Source organism: Podarcis raffonei, chromosome 1 (assembly GCF_027172205.1).
Source record: "Podarcis raffonei isolate rPodRaf1 chromosome 1, rPodRaf1.pri, whole genome shotgun sequence".
Lineage (NCBI taxonomy): Eukaryota > Metazoa > Chordata > Lepidosauria > Squamata > Lacertidae > Podarcis > Podarcis raffonei.
In genome coordinates, this window is record NC_070602.1 from 82085116 (window position 1) to 82109237 (window position 24122).

At 46.5% G+C, this 24122-nt stretch overlaps 2 protein-coding genes across 2 annotated transcripts; both read right to left on the reverse strand.

Annotated features, from left to right (window-relative positions):
* Window positions 1-8030: 8030 nt before the first annotated feature.
* Window positions 8031-18222, reverse strand: LOC128417775 (uncharacterized). Its single transcript, XM_053397293.1, has 6 exons — window positions 17623-18222; window positions 17049-17451; window positions 14312-14487; window positions 11956-12291; window positions 10369-10494; window positions 8031-8303 (listed from the first exon to the last, which is right to left on the reverse strand). The coding sequence occupies exons 1-6, from the start codon at window positions 17696-17698 to the stop codon at window positions 8296-8298; spliced, it is 1125 nt and encodes a 374-aa protein (XP_053253268.1). The 5' UTR covers window positions 17699-18222; the 3' UTR covers window positions 8031-8295.
* Window positions 18223-18655: 433 nt separating this feature from the next.
* On the reverse strand, window positions 18656-22130 carry LOC128418428 (uncharacterized). The gene is made up of 3 exons (XM_053398512.1): window positions 22055-22130; window positions 21420-21899; window positions 18656-19068 (listed from the first exon to the last, which is right to left on the reverse strand). Exons 1-3 carry the CDS (start codon window positions 22128-22130, stop codon window positions 18656-18658), a joined length of 969 nt encoding a protein of 322 aa, XP_053254487.1.
* Window positions 22131-24122: the final 1992 nt, after the last annotated feature.

The following is a 24122-nucleotide window of genomic DNA, read 5'->3' on the forward strand; positions in this document are numbered from 1 at the left end:
AGTGTGCATAGGATAGCAGTCTCCGGTGCATTAACGATTCCAGCAAGCTAGTGGTCTAGTCACCGCACTGCTGGCAGTGAGCCTTGGTAGGAGGAGTGACAAAACGAGAGGGAGCAGGGGAGCAAAATGAACTTCAGTGACAAAATTTGCAGCTCTGGGAATGTTAATGTCTGATTGGACTACAATATTCAAGCATTTCTTTTTGTTATTTTTGCATCCTTGAGCTTTGGCGCAGACTTGCTGCAGAGCAGCAGGAGCATGGGTGGTGCAAGGCTTTTTGCTGCTTTAGGGAAAAAAGTTCCATGTATAGAAACCAATTCCATGTATAGAAATTGACTGGACTGGCAATTTTAATCTTACTTCAGCACTAGCAACGGGACAGCATTCTCCTCTCCACCTGAGGGCAGCAGACTCATTAAAAAGGTGTATGGTAGGCTGTGTGGAGCCCAGCTCTGATGTCCCAACAGAGGAATGACGAAGGAACTCAGGAGAAATGGCTGCGGGGTGGGTGGGGCTTCTGTCTCACCACCTGGGACAATTGTCCCACTCTGCCCAACGGTAGGGTCGGCCCTGAGCAAAGCAGCGAGAATGAGTGGGAATGCAGTATTTTTGGAGCTCTTTGAGGCAGCTATTCAAGGGGAAACACAGCCTTTTCTCCAGATGGCGCCCCTATTGCTACTGGGACTACAGCATGAGACGGAGAGGCCGTGGCTCAGTGTCAGAGACCATGCTCTGCATGTATAAAGCCCCAGATTCAGTCCCTGGCACATCCAGTTAAAGGTTTTCAAATAGCAAGGCTGAAAAGAGCTCTGTGGGTGACCCTGGAGAGCTGCTGCCAGTCAGCATAGACAGATCTGGGTTATGTGAATAATTGGTCTGACTCTGTATAAGGCAGCACCTTCCGCTTAATTAATTACTATCCCATCTTTCGGATCCAAAGATCCCCCAAGGCAGCTCTCTCACACACAAAACCCCAGTATAGCTGTAGTTAACGAGGAGTCTACAGGTGTCACAAGCGCCGACTGGATATTCCCTGTGACACATACATTGACTGGCAAAGCAAGTTCCTCTAACCTGTCCCTACCCTTTTTGGGTCCTTCTGTTTAAATATAGAAAATCCACCTTGTTACTGTCCCCCCTCTCTTCTTCACCATCCAACTGTTTTGCAAACCCCTTTTCTTTGTTGGATCTTGCTTGTTAGTCTTCTTCTTCTTCTTCAGTTATTTGAACAGGGGGTGATGATAGCCTGGCTATGCGTGGCCCCCTCCACTACGTGGAGATAGCAGGTCTTATCATTTCTTGTGACTGAGGCTTGTGGGTTTATCATATAGATTAAAAATACAGTTGGGGGGTGCTTCATCTGAGCAGGCTGCTAAACAAAAATAGGCCGTTGGGGAATGAAATCTGCTTCATTAAAAGTTTGGAAATGCAAAAATGTACTTGCCACTCCCCTGCCCCCGCACTTGACAGGCTCTGCGCCTTTTTTTTTTAACAGCTGAATGACAGGCAGATTATTCAACAGTTGAAGATGCAGTGAAGGAACTCAACAAGTGTAGCTTTCCATATCTCTCATGCAGCCGTTAATGCAGTATCAGTACTTCTGACCTTTTGTTTAACCACAACAAAAACACACATAGCTGAATGTGTCTATGAAAGGGCAAGTAGCTAAGATTAAACACTTGATATTTTGCTGCCTAAGGAGCAGCAGAAATCTCACCCCCCCCTCGAGTCAAGGTATATAATATATTACCCAATGTTTGTTTTGGCAACTCAGAAAATCCCCCAAGCACCTCTCTCCTTCCCTGGCAATAAAAATACAACCCCCATCGTTCAGCCTGGACACTGAGATCCAGCGCTGAGGGCCTTCTGGTGGTTCCCTCATTGCGAGAAGTAAGGTTACAGGGAACCAGGCAGAGGGCCTTCTTGGTAGTGGTGCCTGCCCTGTGGAACGCCCTCCCAGCAGATGTCAAAGCAATAAACAACTATTTTACTTTTAAAAGACAACTGAAGGCAGCCCTCTTTATAGAAGTTTTTAATGTCTAATGCTGTATTGTTTTAAATATTCAGTTGGAAGCCGCCCAGAGTGGCTGGGGAAACTCAGCCAGATGGGCGGGGTATAAATAATAAATTATTATTATTATAACCATTTAAATAACTAACAATCTGCTGCCCTTTCATGACACCTCGAATGAGGAGCCTGATGGCATTTTATGCTTTCAGGGACCCATCTTGCCCTCAGGATCATGGGTGCTCACAGCTGCAAAGCAGACATGAGACGTCACATGCACATCGCGCACACTATGACATCACATGACATCATGCACACTATGTGTAGGCATGTGATCATGTGACGTAGCATGCCCACATTGCAACAGCCAGCGGTGGCAGCTGGCTGGCTGCAGAGAATGGAGCTGAACTGCTTTTCTCTCTTAGGCAGCACCACTGCTGCCTGCTGGCTTTTTTCATTGACTTTGTGTGTGCCTGGCCCTCACAATTATATTATTGTGGGTGCCCAAACACCCATGGCTCCCTGAAGTTGGCTCCTATGATTGGGAAGCGAATTGAGAGGACAGGGATGAGAAGGTGAGACAGGAATGTGAGACAGGAATGCTCACGCTTCATGTAAAACAAAACATAGGAATGCAGGAAGCTGTTTTACACTGAGTAATACCATTGGTCCATCTAGGCCAGTATGGCTTACACTGATTGGCATCAAATGTCTTGGGTTCTAGGCAGGGGGCTAGCCCGACCTGGAAGGATTGGCAGAAATTGACTCTGGTGCCTCCTGCATGCAAAGCAGATGCTGTGCTATTGAGTTATGGCCCTTCCCCAACAGACCACTTCACTGATTTACTTCTGCAATTTGTACTCAGCACCTTCATTGCGACAGCTAACACACTCCATTCATCTGCTCTTGGTGAATGAGATAAAGAGGAAATAGATTAGCAGCCTCTCTAGCATGTGTTGGCTCTTGAAAAAATAGAAGATAAATATTTTCCCTCCAAGGTGCTTGAAACAGACAAGCTAGGTTTTGTTTTTCTTCTTTAAACTATAAACCCCCATGATGAATGAAAACCTTGGTTTCAGGAACATTTGACAGCATCTTTCAAAAGCTGTCTCTCTCTCTCCCCCACAGTCACACACCCTTGTTTTCTATGAGGAGCAACGCTTGGAAAATGTCAAGCGGCTTTGCTCTGGTTTCCATTATTCATAATAAAAGAGGGAATAGCTCAATTGAACCGAAAGTCAAAGTGTAAGAAGAAAAATTATCTCAACAGAGGGCACAATGAATTTGGGAAACTTCTGGTCACAAAAGACAAGAGACTTAGAACAGGAGGATTTAGAAGAGAGTAGGGATAAGACTTTCATTGGGACAGAAAGCTTTACCAGGGCTTACAACAATAAACATTCAGTGTTAATTACACAACTGGGGCATCTATATTCCAAAAAGGAAAGCACTTTTCCCCATTGAAAGAGTCTAAAACAAAGTGATATTCTGTAGGTATGGCTTTCCTCACTGTTCCAAACAGGAAAGGCTATGTCTGTGGAAATTATAGCTTCTTCAGAAGTCCTATCCATTTTGGAATGTGGTTACATCATCATCATCATCATCATCATCATTATTCCCCATTCATCTGGAGAGAGCCACCGCAGAAAATGCTTGTTCTTGTGTTGCCACCCTCTGGACCCCTCAAGGAGGGGGCATACAAAGAAGGGCCTCAGCTGGTGATTGCAGGGGCCAGGTCAGTTCATATGGGGAGAGGTGGTCTTTGTTGTATTGTGGTCCTGAGCTGTTGGTTGGTTGACTAGTACCTGTGATATCATGAAGCCACCTGCCCCTCTCAACTGAAAAAAGCTGATTGTGTCTGGGTGTGCAGGTGTGTGTTTAAGTGCTAGAATGGAAAGACATGCAAGTACTCCTTTTAAGCAAAAGAGGCAGGGTAGGGTAGGGTGGAATGGAAGGTCTGTGTGGTAGATCAGCATTCAAAATGGAGACAAGTACAGTGGTACCTTGAGTTACAAATGCCTCAGGTTACAAACACTTCAGGTTACAAACTCCGCTAACCTGGAAGAGTTACCTCGAGTTGAGAACTTCTCCCCCAGGATGAGAACGGAAATTGTGTGCCAGTGGCAGCAAGAGGCCCCATTAGCGAAAGCACGCCTCTAGTTAAGAATAGTTTCAGGTTAAGAACGGACCTCCGGAACGAATTAAGTTCGTAACTAGAGGTACCACTGTACTGTTATTGTTTGCATTGTGGAAGGTGGAGACCAGGGCTCAAAGTACAAGAGAGAGAGAAAGTGCTGATCCCTGCTTTCATATGTGATCTGTGTACAGATTAGACAGGGCTATTGCATGAAGCCACTGCAGTAAGGGGTCGGGGCAGTGAGACTGACATTTCTCAAGGTCTCTCAAGGTCTCCTTTCAGTTTGGTAAGGTGGTGCTATAAGGGGGAAGTTGTGGGGCCTGGGGCATCCTCTCCTTTGAGCCAAAGTAGACTACAGAGCTTACTGGAGACAGTTGGTGGAGATGTTTCAGATCAGTACACTGATAGAGATGACTGTAGGAACCTGTCCATTGTGAGGCTGGAATTAATCTCATTACAGACAGCTCTGCAAGATGCACTACTTTTGTCTGAGTTGATTTTAGCATTCCTAGCCCAATCTGTGGCTAGGAGAGGCTATGCAGAGGGAATCAAGATTTTACCGCAAAACCATCTGGATTTCAACTGCATCAGATTACAATGCTTCACCTTGTTAATGGAAAAAGGTGTTAAAGAAACAGTTCAACAGTAAGTTAAGAATTAGCTTAACAGGCTTTGTTAAGGACTGGAAGGCACAGATGAAACCTCACTGAGCTCAAAAGGACTGCAACCATTCTCTCTCTGGTTTTTCTCATGTTGCAGCTGAGCAGCAGCCCTGACCTAGCAAGTGTCATCAAAGTGCAGGCAGGTTTTTTGTGATCAGGGTTGAAGCTGCACTGTTCTCAAAAAACAAAAGAGGTTCTTGTTTGAAAGGAAGCGGCTCCTGCAGCTGTAGATCAGGCAGATACAGAAGACGGAAACTATTGAGGTTTACTTTGACACGAAAAGAGAAAAAGAAGCGGGGCTGCAGGTGAAGTGGAAGGCGAGCACAGCTTCTTCTTGCCCTATAACAGAGCCAGATTAAAGATGATAGGAGCCCCAAGGCTATTTGGGTTTGCACACAGTGGGGAGCTGACTCAGATTCAAAGACCCCTAGTTTGGCTTGTGTGGCTTCCTCTATGTATTTTTAACATCTGCTTAAATTGCCACCTGGTAGACTTCCACACTCCAAAGTATGTTACAGTTAACCCAAGACCTGTAAAGCATGCTGGTATGTTTTGCCTAGTTATTTCTTTCAACTGTCAGCAAGGCAGAGCTGTTGCTTAGCACTGCTGCATGGAACATTCTGGCACACCAGTAGAGCATTGTGGGTAAAAAGTCCCTTCTTGTCATGTCGGCCAGATGGGCTATGCCAGAAGGATTTGGGGGACCCTTGGCATTTTAGTGGCAGCTGGGCAGCAGTTGCCCACCGTTTTAATTTACTCAATCATACATTTTTTAGATCTATAAGGGCATTGAATTTTGGATATATTAAAAGGACAGGGGGCCACTACAAATGGGTGCCAAGCTTCAATCTCATTCAAAAGTGGCACCGCCCATCTCTAAAAGAGCCGTTCAGGTCAGTGAGAGGCAGTGCAGCTGGGGCTGACTGCTGAGGGCTGTTCTGAGCCCCTGGAGCCATTAGCTAGTGCCTGACTTGGTACTGGGCCTGTAGGCTGGTCATGCAATGAGGTGTTACCATCAGCATGCTGACACCATGCTTTCCTTTCTCTCTTTCCCCATAGGCAGAAGTGAAATTCCAAGGGAATTGGGGTATTTTTTTGGGTGGTGGTGGGAGCATCCAGCTTTCAGCCCCTCTTCTTCACCAGAGAGCAAGGCTGCTTGCTTTTCTCTCAAAATCTCCCCCTACTCACACAAAAGCCTGACACAAAATAAATGCACAAACTCCAGCAGAAAATATTAGGAGGGTTTATTAAGAATACGTCTAAAGAGAATAAAGGGAAAAGGCAAAGAAGGTGCTTAAAGAAAATAGCTTAAACTTTAATGCAAGAAACGAGCTTATTTTCTGGAGTCATATACTCACACAATACAAGAGTCACCTCAATAGTAAACTCATGCAGCAACATTGATGGTGAGGAATGAGGGACCACACCATAGTTATGTCCTTCTATGTTGATGGGGTTCAGGGCTTCGTGACTTTGAGTGATAGAGGCTGCAGGAGGGACAACCAGTGAGATGGAGTTGCAGGTAAGCAAGAAAGTAGGGTTATGACCTTTTCGTAAGGATAGTAGATGACATGATCAAGGTGTCAATGGCAAAGAGATGCAGCTACCAAAATATCAACTATTTCTGGAGTGATTTAGCTTCTCTGCTTGACAGCAGGGTTTTTCTGCTTCAGAGGAGGAGGGGATGTGGTCTGTCTGCCTCTATGAAATGGAGGTTGAAGGAATGGTATGTTTTTAAAGAGACAGATGTGGGTAGGGTAGGTTTCCACGACAACCCCCCAGTTCAAATGTCCTTTCAGCCACAAACTCACTTGGCGAAACTGGTCTTGTCTCAGACTCATCTCCATTTTGTAGCAGAGGAACCTATGCTCCAGTTGTGGCACTCCCTCCAAAAGCAGGTTGGGCTGGTGCCTTCTCTGTTGGCCTTGAGATGGGCAGGCAAACCATTTCTTCAGTGTTGCCCCAACCCCACACCAGCCCAATTTTATCCTTACAACAACTTTTTAAAGCTGACTGGCCTGATGTCACCTAGTGCACTTCATGGCAGAGTGAGGATTTGAACCTAGATTTTCCCAGCCCTAGTCCAGCACTCTAACCACTACACCTTAATGGCTTCCACTAGGACAATTTCTCCCACCACCACCTGCCTCTTCCCTGCACAGTTCTAATGCAAGTATCCCTTTGTAGTCTCATCCCCACTGACTATGGTGATGGAAGCATAGTATGATGCTTGTGTGTGCATGCATGTCTAGATATCTATCTATATCTATAAAATGTTCCAGTATGTTTTGGGGAATCTGCTCATGCAGCTGCTACACTCTTCCTTCCCTTGCTACTTCTATTGAGACCTTGGAATGCAATGTGCTACAGGCCCATTTTACATTGGCTCCCAGTAGGTTTCCAAGCACATTTCAAAGTGTTGGTGCTGACCTTTAAAGCTCAAATGGCCTCGGCCCAGTATACCTGAAGGAGCATCTCCACCCCCATCGTTCTGCCCAGATACTGAGGTCCAGCACCGAGAGCCTTCTGGCAGTTCCCTCCCTGCGAGAAGTGAGGTTACGGGGAACCAGGCAGAGGGCCTTCTTGGTAGTGGCACCCACCCTGTGGAACATCCTCCCATCAGATGTCAAGGAAATAAACAACTATTGGACATTTAGAAGACATCTGAAGGCAGCCCAGTATAGGGAAGCTTTTAATGTCTGATGTTTTATTATATTTTTAATATTTTGTTGGAAGCCACCCAGAGTGGCTGGGGAAGCCCAGCCAGATGGGCGGGGTATAAATAATAATAATAATAATAATAATAATAATAATAATAATAATAATAAAAACTGATTAATGGACGCAGGAGAATAGGGAACATGCCTCATGCTCAACAAGACCATTGGTCCATCTAAGTCAGTCTAGTCTACACAGACTGACAGCAGCTCTCTGTGGGTTTCCTGCAGGGGGCATATTCAGCCCCACCTGGATATTGGACATGCATCTAAATACAAAGCAGATGCTCTACCACTGAACCACTACAGCCCACATCCAACATGTGAAGTGCATACAATCCCAGAATTAATTAGATATGGGTGGGATTTAATGGATGGAGAGGTTGTGTGCCTTTAACAGGAGCTGCTTCTGTGTCTTTCCCCCAAAACAGAGATGCAGCAATGAGGAAAGGTGCACATGAAGAGCTCCCCATCTTGTTGGATTAATAATTCCCAACACAGTCATGTGGAGATAATAAAATCTAGTTCTGTTTATTGTTACACAGGAAATTTGCTCAAGGAAAGGAAGAATTCAGCAGTTTTTCAAGTGACCAATGTAGGTTCTCAAGATTGACGAGCAGATGAGAAGGAAGATGGGAAAACGTCAGAGAAGAAACATTGAGGATCCACACTGAGAATGGCCTCCAGCTGCAAGTGGATAAGTTTCTTGACTGGAGAAAGAGCTAATGCTTCAATACCAGCAGGAAGACACAGAGCCTCTCCACAGCTCCATCAGAGACCTATAAAAGAAAGGGATTCAAAGGTAGTAACCCAGCAAGGCGATGATCATCAGCGCAGGATGCACCATCAACTCAGTGTGTACAGTGATATATGAAGCAAAGCAGAGCGGTGTGCGGAAGGTTCTCAGATTTCCGAGTTAGATGGCACCATTAACAAGGCATCTCGAGCCAAAACAGATCCTGAACCATTCTGTGGCTTGGGAAATGCTCAGAGTTCAAGAGGGGAGGGAATGCAGAGTTGGCAGAGGGATCTTTTGTTTTGATGGACAGGTTTGGGGGAGGGATTAAAAACAGTGTTTGTTTTGTTCCCATGGATCTACTCATTCTTCAATGCAAGTTAATAGAGAAATCCCCATTATACCCTAAAAAATTGGGGAGGGGAGTGCACCTCACATCAATGACCCTTGGGGTAATGGGATCCTTATTGGGGTGACATTTTCCTTGCTCCAATATTTCCTGTAAATTCATGTTCTTTCCCCCATCATTCCTTTTGTACCTATCCCCAAATACTAAAGCCTGTCTCAGCTGCAGAACCACTGCAGCTATCGTTCTGAAATTTGGCAGGCTATTTACCCCCTTAGAAGCTATGGCCACGCTTGCAAATTCCATCTAATTCTGGTAGAATCTGAAAATTTAATAGAGTGGTACCTCTGGTTATATATGCTTCAGGTTACATACGCTTCAGGTTACAGACTCCGCTAACCCAGAAATAGTACCTCGGGTTAAGAACTTTGCTTCAGGATGAGAACAGAAATCGTGCTCCAGCAGCGCAGCAGTAGCGGGAGGCCCCATTAGCTAAAGTGGTGCTTCAGGTTAAGAACAGTCCTCCGGAACGAATTAAGTACTTAACCCGAGGTACCACTGTATACTTTTCCTTTGTCACCCCCCCCCTTTAAAAATCAAAATGTAAAGATGCCCTGCATGAAAACACCTTGATTTTTCCTGCCTACAATTTGGTAGGCTTAATCGACTCTGGAGGGGCCCCTATGCCTGAAAACTTTATTCATTTCTACTAAAAGGAAAACAAGTTATAGCTGTTTTTAACTTCCCCATGGTATTGGATGGGGAGTGGGAAACAAATTTAACAAATCTATTTGGGTCCCAAATAATTAATAAATTGGAATGACACAGAGTGGCTCCAAAACACAACAGGCAGCTTCCCAAACCTACAGATACAAGCTGAATCTTGTGACCGATGCACACTCCTGCTGTTTACATATATACTGCCAAATTGTTCCAACTAAGTGGCTAGGGGCTTTCATTATATACTGTATTTTTTGCACCATAACACTCACTTTTTTCCTCCTAGAAAGTAAGGGGAAATGTCTGTGCGTGTTATGGAGCGAATGCCTACGGATGGCGGGGGGATCTGCTGCAGTTGTGAGCAGAGGATCCATGGTTCCCCTTCCTTCCCTCCTCCGTGGCTCGCTTTGAAACAGCAAGGCGGGAGAGGAGCCGCTTACACAGGTGTAAGCGGCTCCTGTCTGGTTGGCTGCTTTAAAGCATCCATGCTCTGTGTCCCTCTCTCCTCCCCACTCAGCTCGCTAAATAGCAGCAAAGCTTTTCAGCTCTCTAAGCCGGGGAGGAGGGAGAGAAGCAGAGTCTGCTTGTTTTAAAGGAGCAAAGCGGGAGAGGAGAGGAGCCTTCTCCCCTTATACCCCTCTTCTGCATTATTAGCAGCATCCTTCTCCACATACCCCACGCGTGCTCCTTGTCCCTTGAGTGCTTTTCCTTCCCTCCCCACTTAAAACGTGGTTACAAAGCACGGATCCACATGGATCCTCAGGATTTTTGCATTGGGCTACCCCAAACTCACCGTCAGATCACATGTCTGTGGCCACAGCATGAACCACAAAAATCATACATCCACTGTTTCATTTAGAATATTTTTTTCCTTGTTTTCCTCCTCTAAAAACTATGTGCGTGTTATGGTCAGGTGCGTGTTATAGAGTGAAAAATACGGTACTTTGGATGTTACCAGGGCCTCTGGATACATGAACAATGGTTCCCTGTGGCCAAGGAAGTTGTACCCTTCAGATTTCAGTAAGTAAAATGGGTCTCGTACCTGTTTTCTTCTTACAGGCTGTGTAGATTCCCAGAGCAGTACCATAGGCAAAGCTCTTAACCACCAGGAGCAGGAAAATGAGCTGCCCTGTATGAAGGCTGCTCTGAAACTCCGAGACAGTTGAGGCTGACGTGAGAGAAAATAGAAAGAGTCAGAGGCCCACTCACCTTCACCAAGACGGACATTTCAGACTGGCATTTTTAGAGCACAAACTCCCTAACAACAACAAACAACAACAACAACAACAACAACAATTTATTATTTATACTCTGCCCATCTGGCTGGGTTTCCCCAGCCACTCTGGGCAGCTCCCAGAGTATTGAAAACACGATAAAACATCAAACATTAAAAGCTTCCCTAAACAGGGCTGACTTCAGTTGTCTTCTAAAAGTCTGATAGTTGTTTATTTCCTTGACATCTGCTGGGAGGGCGTTCCACAGGGCGGGTGCCACAACCGAGAAGGCCCTCTGTCTGGTTCCCTGTAACTTCGCTTCCTGCAGGGAGGGAACCGCCAGAAGGCCCTCGGTGCTGGATCTCAGTGTCTGGGCTGAACGATGGGGGTGGAGACGCTTCTTCAGGTATACTGGACCGAGGCTGTTTAGAGCTTTAAAGGTCAGCACCAACACTTTGAATTGTGCTTGGAAACCTACTGGGAGCCAATGTAGGTCTTTCAAGACCGTGTTACATGGTCTCGGTGGCCACTCCCAGTCACCAGTCTGGCTGCCGCATTCTGGATAAGTGGTAGTTTCCGGTTCACCTTCAAAGGTAGCCCCACATAGAGCACTGCAGTAGTCAAAGTGGGAGATAACTAGAGCTTGCACCACTCTGGCTGCAGTTTCCACTCTAGCATTCAAAAATGAAGTCTAGAACTTTATGGATACTTCATTTGTTTTTGTAAACTGTCCTGAAGGCTCTATTGAATTACATGGTATATATTTTAGATAAATAAATAGGAAATATTAGGGCTGCCTGGCCCTGCCATTAGACAAGAGTAGAACAGCTGCCTCAGACTCCTAATTTTGGATGTCATGAAAGGGCAGCAAACTGTTCATTTATTTATTTATTATTGTTATGTTTGTACTTCAGGGAGAGTTGTTTGTAGGATTTTCTGCCTCAGCTTCCAGAACTAACCTTGGGCACTATGCCTCTTGTGGGAAGGTATTCTTTCTTCAACACCTAGCATACAGTAAAGTTAGCAACCATTTAGGAGCACTTCAAATTATATTTGGGAGAGGCATAAATGCTGAACCCTTAGGGAAATCAGCCTCCAGTTGTGATAAAACTGTCTCCCAATCCCTCCCTATCTTTGTTTGCTTGTTTATACATCAGGGTGTCGATACACAAATCCAAATTAAGGCAACATCATAAAATTAAAAAAATTTAATCAGAAAACTAAAACAGCAAAGACAAACATCCCTGTTTTGACCATCTGCTCCTGAAGAAATGTTTGCTGCTTTCCCTTTAATCAGCCCTGTATTCTCAGCCTTTGACCACCAAGAAGAAGAGGCCACCTTCTGGCTACTTCCCCCATTATGTAGGATCTCCAACCTGGTACATGTAATTGCCTCCATCCTAGTCCTTGCCTACCTGGCTGCTGGCTCGGCTCCCTCTCCATCGACTCTTCAGCCTCGGCTATGTTCCCTTGTCTCACGTGGCATGAGTACACGTGCCTCTCCTGCCACTCTGCAGCTGTCATTCTCAGGCGACTGGAAACCCCAAAGTTGCATGTGCCATTATTCAGGGTGCGGACAGGGTCGGTGGCGAAAGAGAGACGAGTCACCTCTTGCCCATCACGCTTCCAACTCACATCAATGGGCCACTCATAGGGAAAGCCCTGGGCCACACACACGAGTGTGACATGGTCCTTGTGGCACACGGGACCCAGAAGATGGACAGTCGGCTGTGAGCGTTGACAATTTTCATCTGCAAAGGGAGAAGACGTTTTCTTTGTTCCATGAGGGCATGTAATAAACAGAAGGCCCAAGCTGATCAGCCCTGTGATCGGGACTGTGGGTGGCTGGGGAATGAGTGTGCCTGTTCACAGTGAGGCCGCCCTTGGTGCCTTAAAAGTCTCTATAATAAACCCACAGATAAGCACTTACTCCACATGACTTGATGCTGATTAATTATACCATTTTAATCAACTTGGGAAACAAAACAAAACAAAAAAAGGTGGTTTAAAAAGGAGATTTAAAAGATGCAATGGCAATCTTAATTCAAGTGCATTTGGCTTCAATGCTATGCATGGAGGTCTATGAAGTACATGAGAAACAGAATTTTTGAAGCTAAGGTTAGTTAACCCAGATATGTGATTTTCTAAAGGTGGCACCTATCTGCTTCAGTTGTGATATTATCTGTTTCTTTCTGCTGTGCCTGCCTTTGAACACACATATACACTGTCTTACTCTATTTTAAAGACAATCAGACTTTTTAGCCTGGGTATGCACCATGCATTGGAAGCCCCCCCCCAAAAAAAAGATCCTGGAAACTGTAGTTTACCCCTCAAGGAAGTATAATTCACAGTACCTTAAATTACAGTTCCAAGGATTGTTTGGGGCATTTTTTGGGGTGCTTTAAGTGTATGGTATGTACATAGCCTAAGTCAGGGGGTTGCTTCCCAAGCATGTGCGTGTACATACACAATTATTGTTACTGCATAATCACTTTCTACGAGAAAATGGTACTTATTGCCAGCTGTGCAGCAGCAACAAAACCTACTTTATTCCTGTAATGTTGGTGGTGCTATACAGGCAAGTTTAAAATGTGAAACTGCACTTGGTCTGAGTAGTTCTATCTTAACCAGAGTATTTTCTTTTTCTTTGGGTTTCACTCTAACCTATCAGGAATGTTGTAAATCATGGACCGCTGAAGAGAAGTGTACATTGTGTGCATCACAACTGCAGCACATGGCTGTGGGGAGCCCATAAGGCCAAATTAAGTCTAAAATAATAAAGCATTACTGGTTTGAAACAATTTGCTCAGCTGACTCTCAATGTCCCCGCTCTCAGGATCCGGAGGAAACCTCACCATACTAACAGAAACCAGCAGGTATACCTCCCACCTGGCTTCTCTTCCTCCTTCCAGGTAATGGATCTCTTTCTGAAGGTTCTAGTCCTCCTGGATGCCGAGAAAGAGCTTCTTTGTTCTGGAGCTTAGGCTTTCATTGGCTCCCATGATGAAGGTAGTAAATTTTGGCTTTGTTAGCGGACTGCAATCTTCGCTCCCGCCCCCCGCTCGCCCCGCAAGTGGTGGTAGTGCTGCTCAGGGAACTTTCTTGTATCCGGGAAATTTCTCTCTCTACTGGATCCACTTTTTGTGCCCAGAGCATTTGGACTCTGACCCGGCTAAACACTCCCTGATGGGCTGTGGTATAAAATGACGCTGTTTGGGAATGGTTAGGATCTCCACCCCCAGCCCCGAGCCCCAAATATTTATTTAGAGCCGTTGCAAGGCAGAAAATGCAAACATCCATTCCTCCACTCCAGCCATTTGGAGCGAACTGGAAACTCTTTTCGATATTTTAACCCCCATCCCACATGCCTTTTTTTTTTTTAAGGAGAGCTGGGACTTGAGACAGTGGCTGGATCTGGGCTCCCTCGCTGGCGATCTGTGGGGTTTTTTTTAGCAGGATTGAGAAAGGAGGCAGGAGCAGAGTGACTAGGGTGGGGGGAGGATTCGATTTTGTGCCTTGGGTGGGAAAAAAGCCGATCTGGCTCGAAGGGACTGTCATGACTCCCCCCCCCCCATCTAAATAAACTTCCCACCCCAATTGCTGCCCATCTGGATCTTCTGCCGCCGCCCCACCAGTCGAAGAGACCGAATCAGCCTTGTTCTAATGGGAAATAATGAAAACGGGGTGGCCGGTGGGGTGGCCGTGGAGGTGAGAGCCCCCTCCCCGCTTTCCCCCCACCCCGAAGGTGGACGCGAGCGCCTTTCGACTGACCTTCGACTATGAGCTGCGTCCCAGTATCCGCGAAGTAAGCTTGCTCACACAGCACTGCCGCCTCTCGGGCCCCCCTTGCAAAATCTTCCCGGCTGCTCCCGGCCCTCCGGGACGGCTCCTTCCTCGCCCTCCGGCCCTCCTTGCTCTCCGACGGCGAAGCGTCCTTTGGGGCGGCGCTTCAAGCCAAAGGCGGCCAGGGAGCAGCCGGACGAGGGCTGCCCAAGCCCCTCGGGGCCGTCCAGTGCCGTGGAGGGCTGCGAACGCATCTCGCTCGAGAGGGAGACCCTCTAGACCTCTCCGGAGCACCTCGATCTGTCACGATGGCCCCACAGCGGGTTTTTTCTCTGGGGGCAGCCGCTTGGGTTTGCTGCCCATTCCCTGACCCCTCCATCGCCTCCTCCAGGCTCCCGTCGAGTATTGGGCGCGGCGTGTATCATCGTGGCGCTGTTGACACAGCGGGACGCGATCGCACAAAAACTCTCTCCCAGTTCTCCCGGCAGCCTACTCCCTCCCGTCCGGTCCCTCGAAAACCAGAGGCACTTGAGGCGGCTCACTCTAGTGTCCTGCTGGACCAGACCTGGCGATGATCCCCACTTGCACCCCCGCCACCTCTTCTCGTTTCTCCAATCCTCTGCCTTCCAGTCAGCTGGGAATGCTCCGGATTGAACAGCCGCCCCTCGCCTCGGCGTTCCTGATCCCAGATTGATACCGATCTGGAGACAGCTCCCTTCCATTTCTGCTAGGAGGTCAGTCAAGTCCCGCTCCGCCCAGCCGAGTAGCCAGCCGCCCTTCTTTCCGCAGCCCTGAAGGCGCCGTGCAGCAACTGCTCCTTCGCTCGTGGCTGCAGAACACCGCTCTCTTGCAGGGAGGGGAGAGGGAGTCTCTTCTCAACTTACTTCTCCAGCAAGAATCTGCTCCCTGCTCAAACCTTTCTGCCTCCCATTCGAAAGATCGCTCTGCTGGGTGTCCACATCTTCACTTAAGGTTGCGTTTTAGCGCCTCTCTATAGCTGGGAGTGAGCCCTACTGAACACAACTTACTTCTGAGTAAATGTGTGCAGAAATGCATATATTCGGGAAGCACTTTTGAAGCACCAAGTAGAGTTGCCAACTTTACTTTTACTGATCTTACTCTTGTGTCTTTAGCCACCGCAGCTGACTTGACACTCAAAAGCATTAAGAGGACGACGCTTGCCTCAGTCCCATCCTCTGTTTGCGTCCTACTGGCTCCGATTTCAACAGGACTTGCTCGGCAGCTTGATTACATGTGGAGTTAAGTACATCTGAACTCCCTGGTTACACCCTTTTGGAACCAAACAAAGGATATGCGTAGTGAAACAGCTGGCAAAGGAAGAGTTAAGTGTTTATAACCCTCTTTTAATAAGCAATACAACACAAACTCAGATTATTGCAGGGAGGAAAGGGTTAATTATCTTCTTCCTTGTGTCCACCCCCCCTTTCTTGTTTTTGTATTGCTAGACCCTTCAAGGAACCCAAGTTTTCATTTTTCTTAGGGCAGAAGGTTTTTGTAAAGGCACTCCCTGAGATTGCATCACAGTGACCCCCTGTATAGCACAGTGGTAGAATACTTTGCAGAAACTCTAGAATCCGGTCATGTTCCCTCTGAAGGTAGTTCCCTTAGATTCAGTGGACCTCACTCCTATAAGTAAGCACAGAGGTACCCCTTCCTTTTTGCAGTTCTCCATGGCAGGACTTCTGTACCTCAAACAGGTTCACAACAGCCCCCTCTTTAAATGGCAGTGTGTCTCAAGAGAGAGAACTGGCAAAACTTAGTGCAGTCTTTCTTAATTGGGTGCCTTCCAGATATTTAGGATTACAATTCCCATTAGCCCTAGTCAGCCTTAATAAATTTCCAAACGTAGATATTTGGGCTGGGCAGCATGAATGAGACTGAAGAGCTGCAAAGAGAGTCCTGCCAATTCATGGGATCCTCTAGTTAACTGAGCTGTAATTTCTGTGAGCCACCCTGAGAGCTACAAATGAAGGATGGTATTCACATTTTATAATAAATAATTTCCTTGACCCCCCCCTAAACATTTTGCTGTTAAAGTTCCGTTTGTGGACTGCTGAGAGTTTTCTTCTGAAATGTGAGAGATAAGACATCTGGATGCAATTCCAATACAGATGTAAACTGGGAAATCTCTCTAATTAAAAGGCTTGCTGAAAAAGGAAGGTCATTAGAAGGTGCCAAAAAGACAACAGAGGTGGCACCTGCCTGATATCAAACAGGAGAGAGCTTCCACCACAAGGAAAGTCTGGTCCCTCTGTGGTGTAGAATGGACCTCCTGCTAACATGGGATCTGCAAGAGGCCTTTACCTTCTGAGCGCAGGGATCAGTTAGATAGATAAGGGCTGAGATTATCAGCTCCAGCAAGAAAATTAGCAGCATTATAAAAGAACAATGTGTGTGAGGCAGGAGAGGGTTTGTTAGGGTGGCAGAACCAACAGGATTGTCCATTGTAACACTCAGCCATATGAAGACACATGGGTCTCCACATGAGATGTTTGATCCACCACTGTTGGCTCTGTGTGTGTGTGTGTGTGTGTGTGTGTGTGTGTGTGAGAGAGAGAGAGAGAGAGAGAGAGAGAGAGAGAGAGAGAGAGTCGGAGAGGGAGAGAGAGGGAGAGGGAAAGAAAGAGAGCGCTGGCCAGTGGGCACTGAGTATACAAGATGCCTCGCTAATAATATGTAGTGGAAAGTAATGTCCCTAATGTACAGAGAGGACGTGTTTCTCAGCAGCACATCGAGAGACGTATTATTGTTTGGTTTTATGACAGCTCCTGGTGCTGCTACAATCACTGTGTCCCTAGAAGCACAGAGATATTGCCCTGAGTCAGTAAGCTGGAGGCCTTTTAGGTACAAATATACTTTTGTGCCAAACCGTTTGCCACTCAGACGACTGTTCAGATCGTTTTTTGGAATCTCCTCCAATTTGTCCGCAGTAGAGTAAATAGTCCCAAGGTGCTCTAGATTAATCTCTCCAGGGAGTTGGCGGTACCAGTAGTAATGATAGGTATTTTGATGGACATCGCAGCTCAGCTCCAGCGTCTCGCCTTGCCGTTTGTTGGCCAGTGGTGGGTGCTGGGTCACTTCCACTCCAGAGATGCTGGTTACTAGACCTAGGAGGAGAGAAATGATGTCCTGTCAGTGAGAGATGATCACCAGGTACTGAGGCAACCTGAAGCAAGGGGAGACAATAAGGGCACTAACTGGCCCTGTCTTGGAAGTAGCATCTGAAGATTAGCTGAGGGTCCAAATGTGCCCTTGCCCTCACATCCCCAGGTACTTACCACCCTGCAGGACCCAGAGGGAGAAGAGCAGGTGTTGGAAGAGCCCACAGCGGCACTGAGGCAGCCCTGCCGCCATCTCGTCCTTGAAGCAACTGCCAGTGGGAGGAAAACGGATGCTGCTGGTTTCCTCTCTCTCTCTCTCTCTCTCATGCGAAGAGGATTTAAAGGGAGACCTTTTCTCTTTATTTAGCTTCTATCTTCCATTCAAAGGCAGCTGGGCACAAATAATGAGCAAGATGTCATCTATTAAACCACTGATTCACACCAATTCATTAATGGTAAAACTGTTTTTATATATTTAAATAACTATGATCTATGGCTGCCTCCCAAGGTGTGACCAGCTCTTTCAACTTCTGCATGTGACTGGCAAGAAGCGAAGGAAGCTTTGCCCTTCATTGAAACTCCCATACCAGAAAAAGGCAGCTTGTTTGCTGCTCATCCAGCTGTTAAAGGAGCATTATGGTTCCTTTGGGCTTCAGAGAGAGAGAAGCCATGGACGGTGGCCCATTAGAGTGAATGGGGCATAGTGCCCTACCAACCTCTGTCTGCCCTCAGCCTGCCCTCACTTGCCTGCTTCTTTACTTACAGCCAGTCCAGGTAGTATTACTGGTTGTACACATCCACACCCACACCCTCAGTGTTGCATTTGAGAGCAGAGAGATAGAATCATAGAATTGTAGAGTCGGAAGGGAACCCGAGAGCCATCTAGTTCAACGCCCTGCAATGCAGGAATCTCAATACACGGTTCCCCTCTCTTGCAGCAAGAAGAAAATGAGCAGAAACTTCAACAAGGATTCTGTGTGAGGAACTGAATTGTTGGGCAGGCAGAAGTATCAGGAATTGCACCTTGTGATTCACACATGTGCGGGGTGGATCTCTAAATCAGGGGTTTTGGACTGCTTGTGTTAGCTGTGCTTGTGTGAGAGAGAGAGAAGCAAAGAGACTGACAGACCCACAGACAGTGACTATTTGAACAGAGCTCCTTGTGGGCCCTGAATATACACAATGCCTGTTTGTAGTGGGAAATGTGCCACTAATTTATAGAGAGGACATGTTTCTTAGCAGCACACGAAGAAGTGTAATATTGTTTGGTAGTCAGTTTTGTGACAGCTCCTGAGGCTGCTACAGTCACTGTGTCCTTTGAAGCACAGAGATACAGCCCTGTGTCGTTAAGCTGGAGGTCTTTTAAGTACAAAGTTGTTTCATTGTCTTTCCGTTTGCCACTCAGCCGACTATCGAGGCTACTTTTTGTGTCGGCCTTTAAATCACTACCATAGGTGCTGAAAGTCCCAAAGTATTGTAGCTTTGGCTCTCCAGGTTGCTGGCGGTACCAATAGAAAAACCAGTTTGCTTGGTTGACGCCACAGCTCAGCTCCAGGGTCTCACCCTGCCGTTTGCTGACCATTGGTGGGTGTTGGGTCACTTTCACTCCAGGGTTGCTGGTAACTAAGAGAGAAATTATATTCCATCAATGAATAACAGTTGATCACCAGGGACTGTGGACACCCTGAACAAAAGGGAGACGGACAGTGAACTAGCCCTGTCCTGCAAGTGGTTTTTAAATAATAGGTCAATGTGTTCAAATGTGCCCTTGGCCTCACATCCCCAGGTACTTACCACCCTGCAGGGCCCAGAGGGAGAAGAGCAGGTGTTGGAAGAGCCCACAGTGGGACTGAGGCAGCCCTGCCGCCATCTCGTCCTTGAAGCAACTGCCAGTGGGAGGAAAACGGATGCTGCTGTCTCTCTCTCTCCCTCTCCCTCCTGAAGGAGGACACCAATGGCAGATTTGATTTGTGTGTGTGTATGTTTAGTTTCCATTTTCCATTCAAAGGCAGCTTGGCACAGATCATGAGTAAAAGTTATCTGTTCAATCTGTTCAATCAGCAATTTACACCATTGCATCCATTTTGAAACTATTTTGATATATTTAAGAAACTGCCCAGCGTCCAGATTATAAATATAGTTCAGTGTAAATGAGCTCCAGAAAACTCTTCATTAGGAAACACCTGAAGTATGAAACTGGATCTGAATTCAGTTATGTTTTTTGTGAATTTTAAAATCAACTTAGCCTTGACTGGGGGAATGTGAGCCAAGTGAAAGTGTGGTTAACAACAACAACAACAACAACAACAACAACAACAACAACAACAGCCATTCTTGTCAGCTTCCAACAAAATATTAAAAATACAATAAAACATCAGACATTAAAAACTTCCCTAAACAGGGCTGCCTTCAGATATCTTCTAAAAGTCAGATAGTTATTTATTTCATTGACATCTGATGGGAGGGTGTTCCACAGGGCGGGCACCACTACCGAGAAGGCCCTCTGCCTGGTTCCCTGTAAGCTCACTTCTCATATTATTTTATTATTTATACCCTGCACACCTGACTGGGTTGTCCCAGCCACTCTGGACAGCTTCAAACATATATAACTACATAATGAAACATTTAACTTTTTTATTTTAAAAACTCCCCTATACAGGGCTGCCTTCAGATGTCTTCTAAAAGTTGTATAGTTAACTTCTCTTTTTGGCTCAGTGGGTCACATAACTCCATACCTTCAGATAAAAATAGGGACATCCCAAGGAAAAGCAGGACGTTCCAGGATCAAATCAGAAACTGGGAAGGAGCATTATGACTCCTGTAGGCTTCAGACAGTGGGAGAGAAGCAGTGGAAGGTTAGGGTAAATGGGGCACAGTGACTCACCAACTTCAGTCTGCCCTTAGCCAGCCCTCACTTGCCTTCCTTCCTACTTACAACCAATCCGAGGGGTGGCTGGGTGGCTGTCTATCAGCTTCCCCCTCCTTAGTCTCACCCTGTGCACACCCTCCTGTTTCCTCTGCATCCAGTGCACTCCCAACACTGGTCTTATAAGCAGTGTACACGGAAGGATAGTCACTATCCATATTTTTCCTGTATCCATCCTGTTGTTTCTTATGAAATACTGTGTTTGGTGCATTCCTCCCCCCCCCCCGCAACCAGCTTTGATCTGCGCTGAGAAAAAGAACGACCTGGCTGCATATTAAGTTGGCAATGTGTACACATCCTCAGTGTTTCCTTTGTAGAAAGCAGCAGGGAAGAGGACGGGGGACAAAACTAGACAAATTTCCACCTGTCATTGCCTCTGTCTCTGTTGCCCTCTCTGCCTTATGCCTTGACAGACCCAGCGGGCACCAACCACCACTGGAGACAAGCAGGGACTAGAGAAGTCTGTTTGTAGCAAGAAAATGAAATACCAGTAAGGATCTGTGTGAAGTGAGGGGTTATTGGGGTGGCAGATGCAGCACAATTGTGTTGAATGGTTTATTTAAATGTAAAGGTTCATCATTGTTGCACCCGATGTGTATGTCTTTAAGGGGCCAGAGCAAGGGCCAGAGTAAGATAACGAGACCCAGCTTTACAGCTGTGAAGCATAGCAGGTGCTGCTGAGTTGTATTTGATTAAGGTGTGTCAGCATTTGGGTGTAGTATATAAGGAGCAGCACCTAGCTCTCCCATTACCCTGGGGGATGGGTTGGTGGTTGGGTCTGGTTTGGTTGTTAATGTATTTAGTGTAAAAGGAGTTTTTGTTTTTCTTATTAAAACCTTGTTTAAGTTATTTTTGAGTCCTTTCTTTTTAATGCATGGTCTCCCCAGCAAGCTCTCTGCAGCGTTACCATACTGCAAACAGCCAACAAATTGTGCCTCGTGACTCTCAGGCATATGAAGAAATTTGGGTTGTGGGTCTCCCCATTAAGGCCTTTGAACTGCTCCTGTTGGCTCTCTAGGTGTGAGAAACAGGCAGAGACAATTTGTACAGAGCTGGACAGTGGGCCCCCAGGACACAACATGCCTTAATGGCATCCCCTCATACACAGAGAGGATGTGTTTCTCAGCAGCACGTTGAGAGACGTGCTGTTGTTTGGTAGTCAGTTTTGTGACAGCTCCTGGGGCTGCCACAGTCACTGTGTCCTTTGAAGCACAGAGATACAGCCCTGTGTCATTAAGCTGGAGGCCTTTGAGACTCAAATTTGCTGTTCTGCCGTCTCGTTTGCCACTCAGACGACTATCTATTTCGCCACCTGGTTTCTCCTCCAATGTGTCCCCCTCACTAATCGTAAATGGTTTGATAACCCCAAGTTGCTTTAGGTTTGTGTGTCCAGGGCGTTGGTGGTACCAGTAGAACTGATAGTTGTCTACATCAACGTTGCAGCTCAACTCCACAGTTTCGCCCTCTGGTTTGTTGGTCAGTGGTGGGTGCTGGGTCACTTTCACTCCAGAGACGCTGGTTTGGAGGCCTAGGAGGAGAGAAACAATGTCCTGTCAATTAGTAAGAGATCGCCAGGGAGTATGGACACCTTGAATCAAAGGGGAGACAGTCCTGGAAGTGGCATCTGAAGATTAACTGAGGGCCCAAATGTGCCTTTGCCATTTACTTACGCCAGGTACTTACCACCCTGCAGAATCCAGAGGGAGAAGAGCAGCTGTTGGAAGAGCCCACAGCGGGACTGAGGCAGCCCTGCCGCCATCTCAGCCTTGAAGCAACTGCCAGTGGGAGGAAAACGGATGCCAGTGGTTTCCCTCTCCCTCCCTCCCTCCCTCCCTCTCTCTCTCTCTCTCTCTTTCCCTCTCTCTCTCTCCTACCCTGTCTGTGTATGTGTATAAAATAAGGGGCCAAATGACAAGTCATTTTTAGGTTTAGTTTCTTGTTGTCATTTCAGTGCTCTCTTGATACAAATACAATGGTACCTCTGGTTACATGCTTAATTCGTTCCGGAGATCTGTTCTTAACCTGAAACTGTTCTTAACCTGAAGCACACTTTAGCTAATGGGGCCTCCCACTGCCGCAGCACTGCCGCCGCATGATTTCTGTTCTCATCCTGAAGCAAAGTTCTTAACCCGAGGTACTATTTCTGGGTTAGCAGAGTCTGTAACCTGAAGCGTATGTAACCAGAGGTACCACTGTAAAGAATTTACAGCTCACTACAGTTCAATTAGCATTGTTCTGTAATAGTAACATTATTCTCTAACACATGTGGTGAAGGTGTTTCTCCCTATGTGAGGGTTTGCATTCTCACAGGAATGCAACTTGAAGATGTAGAGGATCTTTTATATGTTGGGACACTGGGCCTCCCAGAGGACTAGCAGCTTATGTAGAGAAAAAAAGGAAGCCAGAGACAAGAATCCTCAATGCAACAGGCAGGTTTATTAAAGAGGAAGGAATCTAAAACATTTTACTTACAGCGTTATATGCAAGCCAGCCTCTTATTTGCCTCTCTGCCTAACCTCCCTCACAGGGTTGTTGTGAGGAGTAAATGAGAATCAGGAGAACCAAGGACTCCACCATGAGCTCCTTGGAGAAAATGGTGGGACCTAAATGCAATTAATTAATAAATAAAGCAATAAACATTATCAATTACGGTATATGCAAAAGTGTTTTGAACAGACACCCGATGCCTTTCTAGTTGTGTGAGTGTGTGGCAAAGGAAAGGGTGGAAGGAGACAAATAAAACAGCATTAGAATTCAGTTCCGGTGGCAAGTTTGCAAAGGAGGGTGTCCTTGTGATAATCTGAATGGAAAAGGAAGCAACATTTTTGGGTGCACAATGATAGAGGTTTGAGAGCAGAGAGCACAAGGCGAGTTGCAAATTTTGTGCCTTGTTCAGAGCTCCTTTCTGCATAGGTTTGATGCCTGGTTCTTGCAGCAGGACTGTGTTATATTTGTGTATTTAACACACAGCACGGGCCCAAAGGCGACAGAAACTACTGGGTGCATTTTTGTGTCGCTGGAGCAAAAGGAAATCATGTGTTTGGTGAGGACATGCAACATTTCCCATCCCTTTCATGGCAACTGGTGGATCATTTCAAAACTGTGTATGCAGCGAAAGCTAGTCTATTAGGGCAGATGGGGCTCTGCTCCACCAACCTCTGTCGGCCCTCAGAGTGCCTCCACCTGTCTGCCTTCTTACTTATAACCAGTCCAGAGGGTGGCGTCGTCTGTCAACTTATTTCTGCTCAGTCTCTCTGTTGCCTTTGCAAAACTCAGCAGGGAGGAGGATGGGGAAATAACTAAAATTAATTTGCTCTGCCAGTCATTGGCTCCTGTCACTGGCTCTAGCTCCACCTACTGTTGGCCTCCATCCCTTTACCTCCACCTGTCCTAATGGACATCAGCCACCACTGCATATGCCGGTGACAGTATATGGGGCAGTTGATGGTTTGTTCAGCCCCAGATGAGAGGGCAATTGAATTAACCACCGTGCCTTCTTAAAAAAAAAAAAAAGATCAGGCTGATGATCACAGTGAACAGCTCTGTGAATAGGAAAGCTGGGGGCCATGCCAGCAGACCCAATGGACTCCTAGAAGGAAGAGGAAAGCCTCTGCCTGGTAATGGGGATGGGCAGAAGTGAAAGGAGGAGCCTGATCTAGACTGGAACCTTAGTAAAGATAGAAGGGAAACCCCTCATGTGCTTTAATCCCTTTAAATCAGTAGGACTAGTTAACCATGACTAGAGTGGTTG